Source organism: Dermochelys coriacea, chromosome 5 (genome assembly GCF_009764565.3).
Source record: "Dermochelys coriacea isolate rDerCor1 chromosome 5, rDerCor1.pri.v4, whole genome shotgun sequence".
NCBI classification, from domain to species: domain Eukaryota; kingdom Metazoa; phylum Chordata; order Testudines; family Dermochelyidae; genus Dermochelys; species Dermochelys coriacea.
Genome location: NC_050072.1, coordinates 28,279,453 through 28,292,412, shown reverse-complemented (window position 1 = coordinate 28,292,412; position 12,960 = coordinate 28,279,453). Strand labels below are relative to the sequence as shown.

At 43.0% G+C, this 12,960-nt stretch overlaps 1 protein-coding gene across 3 annotated transcripts in view; it reads left to right on the top strand.

Moving 5' to 3' along the window:
• The first annotated feature begins 11,862 nt into the window (after positions 1–11,862).
• RICTOR (RPTOR independent companion of MTOR complex 2) overlaps positions 11,863–12,960 on the top strand; it is a 179,009-nt gene continuing 177,911 nt past the window's right edge. The window contains exons 1-2 of one of the 3 annotated variants that reach the window (XM_038403986.2): positions 11,863–12,185; positions 12,295–12,342. In XM_038403986.2, the coding sequence (XP_038259914.1) occupies positions 12,137–12,185; positions 12,295–12,342 (97 nt within the window). In that variant the 5' untranslated portion in view covers positions 11,863–12,136. The remainder of the gene's footprint in view (positions 12,186–12,294; positions 12,343–12,960) is intronic. The other 2 variants (XM_038403987.2, XM_043514340.1) reach the window with 2 other exon arrangements.

Genomic DNA, 12,960 nt, shown 5'->3' with positions numbered 1-12,960 from the left:
GTGAGATAGGAAAATATTATAATTCCTATTTCTGAGATGAGCAAAAGAGATATCGACAGAGGAAGGCCAAGATTGTCAAAAGTGTTCACTAATTTTGGATGTCCAAATGACTTCAATGTTAAATATAAGGTAATCACATGCTGAAGTGTTTCACCGAATTGGGGTCAGTTTTATGCAAACCAGTTGCACAGCATATCTGTTTATGCTTGGGTGGCTGCAACCTTATAAAACAATTGTATTTAAACAAAATCTTAGAATTTACAGGATATTGTGGAATGCAGCAAAAAAATAGGGGAAAATTCTAAAATTGTATTATCTACTTCCCCCGGGCCCTGATATCAACATAGGGTTTGTTTGTTTTTCTGGATTTTGCTGCTGTTTGAATAGGACATTTACAATGTCCCTTAGATAAAGCACCAACCTGAGAGCAGCAATATTGCCAACTCGGTAAGCACAAGCATTATGAGGCAATAAAAAAACCCAACAACCCTTAAACCTGGCTATTTTTTCTAATTCGTTTTTGGCCTGACTTCTGATTTTCAAACTCTTAGCAGGAAAAGCTCCCTGCTTCTCCCATTTGTATGCATGCATTTTAGGTGGGAACTATTTCCAAAATGTGCACACACACAAACTGAGAGTCCTGTCTCCTTTTCCTCCTGATGGATGGAAGGGCCACATTCCCTAGTTCCCTGTTCTGCCAGCTCTCCAGGCACTTTGGGCACTCTCCCCAGCTCACTCTTCTATTCTGGACACTATTTCCAAGTCTTTTGCAGTCTCCTGTCTCTGTGTTGATTTGAAGAGGTGCTATCTCTTTGGCACCGTACTCCTTTCCCTGTCAGGAGCGCTGCCCCATGCTGTAGGCTTCTCTGTCCTATTCCTCTCCCTGTCCCTATTCTGTGCTTTCCTAAATTTCTATCACTATTAATTGTTCCACTGTCCCCTGTTCTTTGACCATGATGCTCTGTCCCCTGCTCTTCTGCTTCTTTGTCCCTTGCTTTCTTGATCCCTCTTCACTGCTCACCTGCTCCTGTGTCCCTGGCCCCCGCACGTTCATATTTTTTTTATGGCTCTGCTGTTTAAAGACTCTTTTTGTGCAAGATTCTTAACTCAGTGGGTGACAGTAGCAGAGGCTCAGTGATTCAGCAACCACTAAAGAGGACTATGATTCTGGTATTTTGAGTTTCATTCAACTTATGCAGTAGAATCTGAAATTAGGCCAAATGCACTTTCCTTCTCTCACTATCACCCAGGGAACTTCCTTCAGAGTTCAAACAGGGAGGCTGTAAGCCATTACCACATGTCTCACTGGGGCCAGCTGAAAAACAATAAAAAGTATCAGTTATTTTCTTTTGTATCCCATCCCTTTTTTCTACCCCTTTCATTACTAGAATGGATGGTCACAATAAGCCATTTCGTACTGAATGTATGAAGGTAGCCAGTTCTCATGCTGTACACTGAGTCCAGTAAGCATTCTCAGGGAGTTCATCCATTTCCATACAGTTATATGAATGTAAAAGAATATTGGTATAAATATGTTATTAGCATTTTGCCAGTCACTATCCAAGCACATAGTCAAAGGTTTCTGCAGATGTGATTGCAACTTTCAGAATAGATTCAAAATTTAAAAGAAAATTGTCTCTGCAGTCACTAAAGTTTTGAATCAGGTGATTTCCAATTTGGGTCGGTGAAGAGCCTCATTTATATACATCCTCCTCTCTGTGGCAACACCTTAAATCTCGAGCAATATAATAGTTTTGTTTCTTAAAGTCTTTTGCCTCAGGCAAATTTCAATATGCTCAATTAATTAATTGTCAAGAACAGGCAGACTCAATATCTGCAGCTTTTCAGAGTTTATGTGGTGCACAATGCCATGAATAACTTTACATAAATGGACCCTTAAGTGCATGATTGCATTAAGCAACAGTTAACCAAACCACATAGTATATATAATAAGTTAGCAAGACCTGTTGTATCACTTGAAAAGCTTTAAGCTGTCAGAGTTTTTATATTTTATACTGCATGGTTATGTGCATTTTTTAAATTATTTTTTCTCCATAACTAGACAGTAAAGGAATAGTTACGGTATATTTTACCTGGTTGCAATCAGTTAGGACTGTATATTGTTCCTATTTTAAAGAATGACAAACTTAAAGTGCTGTGTTGGTATCACATCCAATTAGGTCATGCTGTTTTGCTAAATCTGAGGCATGTATCTTTGAAAGGGGTTTAAACTAAACAAAAAAAAAAGCACCATTCTTATTCTGGAATAAGAGTGTCCACATGGAGCATTACACCTGTATAACAATAGCAGTTTAACTATTTTGGTATAGGTTTCAGAGTAGGAGCCGTGTTAGTCTGTATCCACAAAAAGAAAAGGAGTACTTGTGGCACCTTAGAGACTAACAAATTTATTTGAGCATAAGCTTTTGTGAGCTACAGCTCATTTCATCGGATGCATTTCGATGCATGTTTTTTCCACCAAATGCATCCGATGAAGTGAGCTGTAGCTCACAAAAGCTTATGCTCTAATAAATTTGTTAATCTCTAAGGTGCCACAAGTACTCCTTTTCTTCTTGTTTAGCAGGTAAAGCTTTCTCATATACATGACCTCTCAGATCAATGTCATCATTTTTTCTTCTGCATTACCTGTTAAACAAGAGGAGAGTGGGCAGTAGAGAAGGATACAAGTTGTGCTGTTCCCAATCCTGAGAAGGCAGCTCTTTCCAGGGCATGAGCTTCACCAGTCACTGGATTGGAAAGCAGACTCATTCTGCAGCATGCTTCTGTGGAGACCTGGCAAATATGCAAGTTAAAGCTACTGTACTTTTCATTATTTACTCTCTTTGTAATAATTGAAGCTTAAAAATAAAACCTCAACCTTTTTTTAATGTTGCAAACATTGATTTTCCCCTTGTCTTCGATGGAGTGGAAATTAATATGGCTCCCATTGGTTATGACACTGCTTTATGTGTCATCATCATAGGCAAGTTCTGTTTTTGTTAGCAGAGCGGTGGGATGGAGTTCATTGGTTAAACTGTGTTCCCTCTGCTGGCTGACTGACTTGTTCTGCAACAACAAAGCAAAACATTATCCGACAATTAAATAGTTACTTTTTTGTAACTAGCCCTATTTTTGGGGAAAATAGTGGTGGAGTTTTTTTTAACACAGTGAATGAGTGTCTGTATGGCACTGGTAATGGGATTAATAGTTTATAATTTGTAGCTCACAGGTTCAAACAAGGGCGCTGGAACAATTTTTATAATGGGAGTGCTGAAAGCAAAAACCTTGTATTTGGTTGTTACCAACCCCTAGAGCCCCGAGTTTCAGCACACCTGGGTTTAAATACAGACCAGAGGTTAGTAGTGACTAAATGCCATTACATGGCATTTTAGTGGCCTGTGTGAAATGAATTAATCCTGGTACATTTCCTAGTGAACACAATTCCATATCATGAAACCATGATCGTAATTGCCCTCTTTTATGCCATTTTCAGGATTGGCTGGATATGGAAATAGAAATTACCATATTTGGAGAGCGAGGAAGTTATGTGTAGTATTTTTTATAAATAGCATATACCCCGCAGGTTATCTGTTTGATATTAACTTGCCTGTAGGCCACCAGTTAAATCAAAGGAGGACAAAAGGGGAAACCACAAGAACTAGGGCTGTCAATTAATCACAGTTAACTCGTGCAATTAACTTAAATAAATTAATTGCACTGTTAAACAATAGAACACCAATCGAAATTTATTAAATATTTTCAGATGTTTTTCTACATTTTCAAATATATTGATTTCTATTACCCAACACAGAATACAAAGTGTACAAAGCTCACTTTATATTATTATTTTTTATTACAAATATTTGCACTGTAAAATTATAAACAAAAGTAATAGTATTTTTCAGTTCACCTCATACAAGTACTGTAGTACAATCTCTTTATAGTGAAAGTGTAACTTACAAATGTAGATTTTTTTTGTTGCATAACTGCACTCAAAAACAAAACAATGTAAAACTTTAGAGCCTACAAGTCCGCTCAGTCCTACTTCTTGTTCAGCCAATCACTAAGACAAACAAGTTTGTTTACATTTACGGGAGATAATGCTGCCCACTTCTTATTTAGAATGTCACCTGAAAGTGAGAACAGGTGTTCACATGGCACTTTTGTAGCCAGCGTTGCAAGGTATTTACGTGCCTGATATGCTAAACATTTGTATGCCCCTTCCTGCTTCGATCACCATTGCAGAGGTCATGCATCCATGCTGATGATGCTCGTTAAAAGAAAAAAGTTAATAAAATGTGTGACTGAACTTTTTGGGGGAGAATTGTATGTCTCCTGCTCTATTTTACCCACATTCTGCCATATATTTCATGTTATGTTTGGATAATGACCCAGCACATGTTCGTTTTAAGAATATTTTCACAGCAGATTAGACAAAACGCAAAGAAAGTACCAATGTGCGATTTCTAAAAATAGTGACAGCAGTCTCCATTCAAGATTTAAGAATCTGAAGTGTTGTCCGAAATCTGAGAGGGACAAGGTGTGAAGCATGGTTTCAGAAGTCTTAAAAGAGCAATACTAAGATGCAGAAACTTTAGAACCCAAACCACCAAAAAAGAAAATCTGCCTTCTGCTGGTGGCATCTGACTCTGATGATGAAAATGAACACGCGTCGGTTCACTCTGCTTTGGATTGTTATCAAGCAGAACCCGTCATTAGCATGGATGCATGTCCTCAGGAATGATAGTTGAAGCCTGAAAGGACATATGAATCTTTAGTGCATCTGCATAGCGCATCTTGCAATGCTGGCAACAAACAGTGCTGTGCAAACATCTTTTCTCACTTTCAGATGACATTGTAAACAAGAAGCAGGCAGCAATATTGTCTGCAAATTGTAACTAAACTTGTTTGTCTGAGTGACTGGTTGAAGTAGGACTGAGTGGATATGTAAACTCTAAAGTTTTACATTGTTTTATTTTTTAATGCAGTTATTTTTTATACTTAATTCTACATTTGTAAGTTCAACTTTCATGATAAAGAGATTGCACTGTAGTACTTGTATTAGGTGAATTGAAAAATATTTTTTTTTGTTTTTTACAGTGCAAATATTTGTAATAAAAATAAATATAAAGTGAGCACTGTACACTTTGTATTCTGTCTTGTAATTGAAATCAACGTATTTGAAAATGTAAAAACATCTAAAAATATTTAAATAAATGGTATTCTATTATTGTTTAGCAGTGCAATTAATCGGGATTAATCTTTTTAATCACTTGACAGCCCTAACAAGAACCAAAACAATGGCAAAGATAAAGCTCCTTGAGGAAACAAAGGAGCGGAGAACTAAGGAGGAATATCCCTTGTTTGGCTCCATCCATGCTAGAATGGATTACCCCCTTCCTCAGACTGAACCTAAGATCAAAGATATAAAAAAGACCCATATGTGTGGGCTTTTTATTGGTTTTACCTTTTGCTCTGTGTTTTATAGCTTTGAGGAATGAATAAGTAATGCGTTGTTTTGAAGATGCTATTTCTTTGTAGCTGCAAAGTTATACTGCCACAGGCTTCTGGAGGAAAACAGGTGCTAAAATCAAGTTGGGCTTATGTTGTTAATATGGTTGGAAACCAAGGGGCTGCAGCCAAGACAGCCAGTTTAAGAGTGGTTGTAGTGTATCATAGTGAGGTGTTGTAGCCCAGTTCTCTCAGGCGTGCACTCAAGAGGGACTTGACACTGTAACCCTCACACCTTCTCTCACATTTACAGGCTAAAGTGTGAGGTATATTGACAAAGCTTCAGAGTAGCAGCCGTGTTAGTCTGTATGCGCAAAAAGAAAAGGAGTACTTGTGGCACCTTAGTCTCTAAGGTGCCACAAGTACTCCTTTTCTTATTGACAAAGCTGTATGAGGAAGTGAGAACTACATTGCCCCAGTTCTATGGATAGATCAGACTTTGAGATACCAGAGCTCTCAATCCCATGGCTTTCAGATTTCAGAGTAGCAGCCGTGTTAGTCTGTATTCGCAAAAAGAAAAGGAGTACCGGTAGCACCTTAGAGACTAACAAATTTATTAGAGCATAAGCTTTCGTGAGCTACAGGTAGCTCACGAAAGCTTATGCTCTAATAAATTTGTTAGTCTCTAAGGTGCCACCGGTACTCCTTTTCTTTTTATGGCTTTCAGAAGAATTAAGTTAATTTTTAAAAGTTAATAAAGAACATGGAAGTCAATTTTAATGGTATAGTCATATTTTTTTTTATCAAACATGCTTGCTAGAATCCCTGCTCCTTTTCTTTTTGTAAAGACAAGACGATTTTCAGGGATTTTTTTTTAAAGATCTGCTTGTCAAGCAAGCTCATACCATTACCAATAATAAAGGTACTGAAAGTTAAATTAGGCCTTCAGTTACATCTGTGCCATCTGTTGCCTTCAATTGATTTGCAGAGGTGTGTAACTGACTGAAATTCAGTAAATAATTATGTTGATGATGTATGAGTAGAATACAATCTGTAGCTCATTCAATTTTTGCTGGGTTGGCTCTGCAAACAGTAGTCAAAACTCATTTTAGTCACTAAAGTTAGTAGGAGGAGATACCAGTACTGGCTAAAGATCTGATTAAAAAAATAGAGAGAGGATGATGATCTGTTGAGTAAGAAGGTGTCATTTTTATATAGATGCTTTTCAGAGTAAAACTGCACTTTGAGAAGTGCAGAGCTCACCTGAGGAGACTCATGCTATTATTTTAAATTTGTGTGTTCATAGTTTAATGTCGTGGCCTGTGTGCTAAGTCTTTTAAACTCTTCTTTTGCTTAATAAACAGCTATTTTTCACAAATGGGTGAATTTAAAAGTCAAATGTTTAAAATATGGAGGATATTTTCTACCAGACTATAAATGTTATGGTAAGTGAAATTGTGGATGTAAACTACTTGACATTATTTTTTTAATAATTGCATTATCTTGCTACACTCCCTGCAAAAGTGGTAGAAGAATCACTTACAAATACAGTTTTTAGCTTGGGCCCACAAAATTTATATATGAAATTAAATTAAATCTTTCCAAGCCTTATGGGCCCCACCCAAAGCCTACTGAAATCCATGTGAGCATTCATTGACTTCAATAAGCTTTGGATCAGGCTCTGCTGTTGGATGAGATTAGTCAATTAAAAAAAAAATTCACAGGAACAAGTCATGTCCTTAGTCCACTGATAGAGACTGATGGACTCTGGAGATTTAGATAAATCTTAAGTGTCTTTGGTATGGACACCAAAGCTCTGTTGAATCATTGGAAGACGCTGCCTTGGGTAGATGAGATTGCTTGAATGATTTCATTCTTCTCTGTGTGATCTCAAAGGGAGGTATTGGAACTTTGTCTATTGACGCAAGAGATCTCTATCTTAGGGCTGTCCAAAGTTGCATTGTCACTAGGGTAAATTATGAAAAGTTTTATGTTGCAATGCTATTGATATGCACCTTGTCTACTTTTTGTCAAACCTGGATGATAGCCTCTTTTCATAGAATCATTGAATATCAGGGTTGGAAGGGACCTCAGGAGGTCATCTAGTCCAACCCCCTGCTCAAAACAGGACCCAACTAAATCATTCAGCCAGGGCTTTGTCAAGCCTGATCTTAAAGACTTTTAAGGAAGAAGAGTCCCTATGTAATGCATTCCAGTGTTTCACCACCCTCCTAATGAAAAAGTTTTTCCTAATATCCAACCTAAACCTCCCCCACTGCAACTTGAGACCATTATTTCTCGTTCTGTCATCCGCTACCACTGAGAACTGTCTGGATCCATCCTCTTTGGAACCCCCTTTCAGGTAGTTGAAAGCAGCTATCAAATCCCCTCTCATTCTTCTCTTCCGCAGACTAAACAATCCCAGTTCCCTCAACCTCTCCTCATAAGTCATGTGTTCTAGTCCCCTAATAATTTTTGTTGCCCTCCGCTGGACGTTTCCCAATTTTTCCACATCCTTCTTGTAGTGTGGGGCCCAAAACTGCACACAGTACTCCAGATGAGGCCTCACCAATGTCGAATAGAGCGGAACAATCACATCCCTCGATCTGCTGGCAATGCCCCTACTTATACATCCCAAAATGCCATTGGCCTTCTTGGCTACAAGGGCACACTGTTGACTCATATCCAGCTTCTCATCCACTGTAACCCCTAGGTCCTTTTCTGCAGAACTGCTGCCTAGCCATTCGGTCCCTAGTCTGTAGCGGTGCATGGGATTCTTCCGACCTAAGTGCAGGACTCTGCACTTGTCCTTGTTGAACCTCATCAGATTTCTTTTGGTCCAATCCTCTAATTTGTCTAGGTCCCTCTGTATCCTATCCCTACCCTCCAGCATGTCTACCTCTCCTCCCAGTTTAATATCATTTGCAAACTTGCTGAGGGTGCAATCCACACCATCCTCCAGATCATTAATGAAGATATTGAACAAAACCAGACCGAGGACCAACCTTTGGGGTATTCCACTTGATACCGGCTGCCAACTAGACATGGAGCCATTGATCCCTACCCGTTGAGCCCGACAATCTAGCCAGCTTTCTATCCACCTTATAGTCCATTCATCCAGCTCATACTTCTTTAACTTGCTGGCAAGAATACTGTGGGAGACCATGTCAAAAGCTTTGCTAAAGTCAAGGAACAACACATCCACTGCTTTCCCCTCATCCACAGAGCCAGTTATCTCGTCATAGAAGGCAATTAGATTAGTCAGGCATGACTTGACCTTGGTGAATCCATGCTGACTGTTTCTGATCACTTTCCTCTCCTCTAAGTGCTTCAGAATTGATTCCTTGAGGACCTGCTCCATGATTTTTCCAGGGACTGAGGTGAGGCTGACTGGCCTGTAGTTCCCAGGATCCTTCGTCTTCCCTTTTTTAAAGATGGGCACTACATTAGCCTTTTTCCAGTCGTCCGGGACCTCCCCCGTTTGCCAGGAGTTTTCAAAGATAATGACCAATGGCTCTGCAATCACATCCGCCAACTTCTTTAGCACTCTCGGATGCAGTGCATCCGGCCCCAGGGACTTGTGCTCGTCCTGCTTTTCTAAATAGTCCTGAACCACTTCTTTCTTCACAGGGGGCTAGTCACCTCCTCCCCATGCTGTGTTGCCCAGTGCAGTAGTCTGGGAGCTGATCTTGTTTGTGAAGACAGAGGCAAAAAAAGCACTGAGTACATTAGCTTTTTCCACATCCTCTGTCACTAGGTTGCCTCCCTCATTCAGTAAGGGGCACACACTTTCCTTGACTTTCTTCTTGTTGCTAACATACCTGAAGAAACCCTTCTTGTTACCCATAACATCTCTTGCTAGCTGCAACTCCAGGTGTGATTTGGCCTTCCTGATTTCACTCCTGAATGACCGAGCAATATTTTTATACTTTTCCCTGGTCATTTGTCCAATCTTCCACTTTTTGTAAGCTTCTTTTTTGTGTTTAAGATCAGCAAGGATTTCACTGTTAAGTGAAGCTGGTCGCCTGCCATATTTACTATTCTTTCTACACATCGGGATGGTTTGTCCCTGTAACCTCAATAAGGATTCTTTAAAATATAGCCAGCTCTCCTGGACTTCTTTCCCCCTCATGTTATTCTCCCAGGGGATCCTGCCCATCAGTTCCCTGAGGTTCTCAACATCTGCTTTTCTGAAGTCCAGGGTCTGCATTCTGCTGCTCTCCTTTCTACCCTGTGTCAGGATCCTGAACTCGGTCATCTCATGGTCACTGCCTCCCAGGTTCCCATCCACTTTTGCTTCCCCTACTAATTCTTCCCGGTTTGTGAGCAGCAGGTCAAGAAGAGCTCTGCCCCTAGTTGGTTCCTCCAGCACTTGCACCAGGAAATTGTCCCCTACACTTTCCAAAAACTTCCTGGATTGTCTGTGCACTGCTATATTGCTCTCCCAGCAGATATCATGGTGACTGAAGTCTCCCATAAGAACCAGAGCCTGTGATCTAGTAACTTCCATTAGTTGCTGGAAGAAAGCCTCGTCCACCTCATCCCCCTGGTCCAGTGGTCTTTTGATTTCTAGGTGTAAAGTGGGAAAAAGGGCTAGGATGAGAGGAATCATGGTGAGATGGTGGACAAGCTAGTGACTCTCCTGATATTGAAGGAGTATAACCATCATTTGCCAAAGTTCAGAATTCAGGATACCTCTAGCCTTCCAGTTGTCCCAGGGCTGCCGGGTAGACTTCAGAGAGAGGAGAATGGCTAATAATCTGCTTAGTAGTATCAGCTGCAGGGCACAAAACTGTTATCCTAACTTCTTATTTGCTTGCAGATGCAATTCAAGGTGTTCACCTTGATCTATACAACTCCATATGGTTTTCTATCCTGGCTGTGTGAGAAAACACCTTTCTTCCCATTAGTGACCTGAGCAATTAAAATCACTTGAGACTAGGGTTGCTAACCCTCCAGGATTGTCCTGGACTCTCCAGGAATTAAATATTAATCTTTAATTAAAGTTTATGTCATGTGATGAAACCTCCAGGAATACATCCAACCAAAACTGGCAACCCTACTTGAGATATTCGAGGTAATGGAGATTGAAATATCAGGACACTGATGTCCTTATGTGTAGAGCCATCCACTGAGAAATTGCTTCATCTGTGGTCCTTCAGAAGCAGAGTTTCCTGACCTTCAGCACGTTGTAGATCACTTCTGCTTATTTAGGCTTTTGTCTGAATAGGGCAGTCTCTAAGGTGCCACAAGTACTCCTTTTCTTTTTGCGAATACAGACTAACACGGCTGCTACTCTGAAACTTATAGGTGTGGCGTTTTTGTGATGGGAGTCAAAAAAGTAACGTCACATGACGCCCAACCACCATCTTTAGTTGTGGTAGCTGAAACAATTTTGTAGGAAGTCAGCTTCCAGCACTGCAAGCTCTCCTGGAAAAGAAGGCATTTTGCCACATTTTCTACAAAGGTGTAGAACTAGATTGAAGGCAGCACAACAGGGTAAAAAGAAAAGGAGTACTTGTGGCACCTTAGAGACTAACAAATTTATTAGAGCATAGAGATGCTCTAATAAATTTGTTAGTCTCTAAGGTGCCACAAGTACTCCTTTTCTTTTTGAGAATACAGACTAACACGGCTGCTACTCTGAAACAACAGGGTAAGTTGACGGGGCAGTCTGGAGTGTTTTAAAATGTTTCTTTGCATCTGCCATTTTAGGCCTTTTCATCAACACTTTCATTTTCACCACTTAGCAGGTCAGAGGTAAAGCTGCTGGAGAAGTCTGTCACAAGGCTGCAAAAGTATTTTAAACAGCAGCAATCTGGTCTAGTGACTTGTTGGCAACACTGACTTTTACCAATTGTGATTTTTGTTAAGAGTCTGGGGACAGTAGGTGCTTTTAAAGCCCTAGCTCCTGGAATGCAGTGAGAATTCCAGCTCCTAATTTAAAAAAAGAAAGAAAAAGAAAAAAAGCCCCCAGCCCTCAGGGTTACAGAGGAGGGTGAACACGAGTTTCAAGCGTACCCAGTAAACAATGACCCCTGGAAGCACTTTAACCCCCACCCCCTTATATATATCAATTTTAAGTCGAAACTCGGGATTTTTGAATGCTGGGCGTTTGCAATATTGTGAAAGACTCGAGGGGGGGGAGCAGACAGCACACAAAGGGTTGGGAGCGAGCTAGGCGCTACGAAGAGGCCCCCAACCCTGCTGGTAAAGCTGTGGGGCCAGGGGACCCCCCCCCCCCATGCCACTGAAGGCGGCTGCCCCCATGGTGGAGTCATAAATCATACGAATGCGCAGGGGGTGAAGAGACACCCCCTGCCCTAGTGGGAAAAGGGGCCAGCGAATGGAGGGAAACGCCCCCTGGAGGGTGCCCAGGGAAAGCCCCCTAGCCGGGGCGGGGCCATGTGTGTGTGGGTGTCCGGCCGGCCTCCTCTCTAAAGGCGGGGGAGCCCAGGCAGGGGCCTCGCTGAGCTCCGCCAGTTCCCCTCTGGCACGCCGGGATCGTTCGTCGGCGCCAGGCCCCAGCGAGCGCCCCGCTCCTCGCGCTCGCCGCCGCGCGTTCCCGCGCCCCCTCGCGACAGGCCGCTGGGGGCCGCGGGAGTCGGCGGCGGCGGCGGCGGCGGCTCGGTCTCCTCGCGAGAGCGGGCGAGGTTTCCGGTGTTGTGACTGCGGGCCCGTAAACATGGCGGTGAACCTCCGCGCCCGCTCGCTGAGGCACCTCCGCATCCGAGGTAAGGAGCCCGGCTAGGCCCGGCGGGAGGCGCCGCTGCTGCTCCCCCGGCCCCATCACTCCCTCCCCGCCCAGGTTAACGGGCTCTCCGCTTCTCCCCCCCCACACAGGTCGGAACGATAGCGGCGAGGAGAACGTCCCCCTTGATCTCGGCCGAGGTAAGCGGGGCCGGGGGTGGGCCGGGCCCTGAGGAGGCCGGGCTGGGGGATCGCTGGTGCCCTAGGAGTCCAGCCCCACCCCTGCCCCATGGGAGGTGGGTGAAACCCTGCCTCTAAGGCGCGGCCAGGGGAGAGGGGCCTGGGCCGGGGGAGGCATGTCCAGGCCCTCCCCCGGGCGAGGGGCTTGGGTGCCTCCCCGGGATCCGCCAGAGCCGTGGGAGGTGACTGCTCTGTGGGAAGGAGGGGCCTTGCCAGGGTGATGGCGTCCCAGGTGAGAGCGGAGCTCCGGCTAGTCCGCTGTCCTGGCTGGTGCCGATGGCGATTATGGACTGTCGTGGGGGGCTAGACTTCTAGTCGGGGGATCGGTTTGTGCGTCGGTGTGTCACCAAACTGCAGTAGGGATGCTATTTTCGGTCCTCGTCTGGACAGCTGTTGCAGTGAAGGGGTGGGGTCCGGGGAGGGGGTATTGCTAGGTATGTAGAGCTCTTCTCCCCCACCTCTGTGTGTGTGTGCGCGTGTGTGCGTGCGTGCGGGCGATGGGTTATTGTTAGATGTACGTTTACATCTAATGTACGTTTACGTCCTCTGGAGTTGTTTTTGAGAGACGCTTCAGGGTCA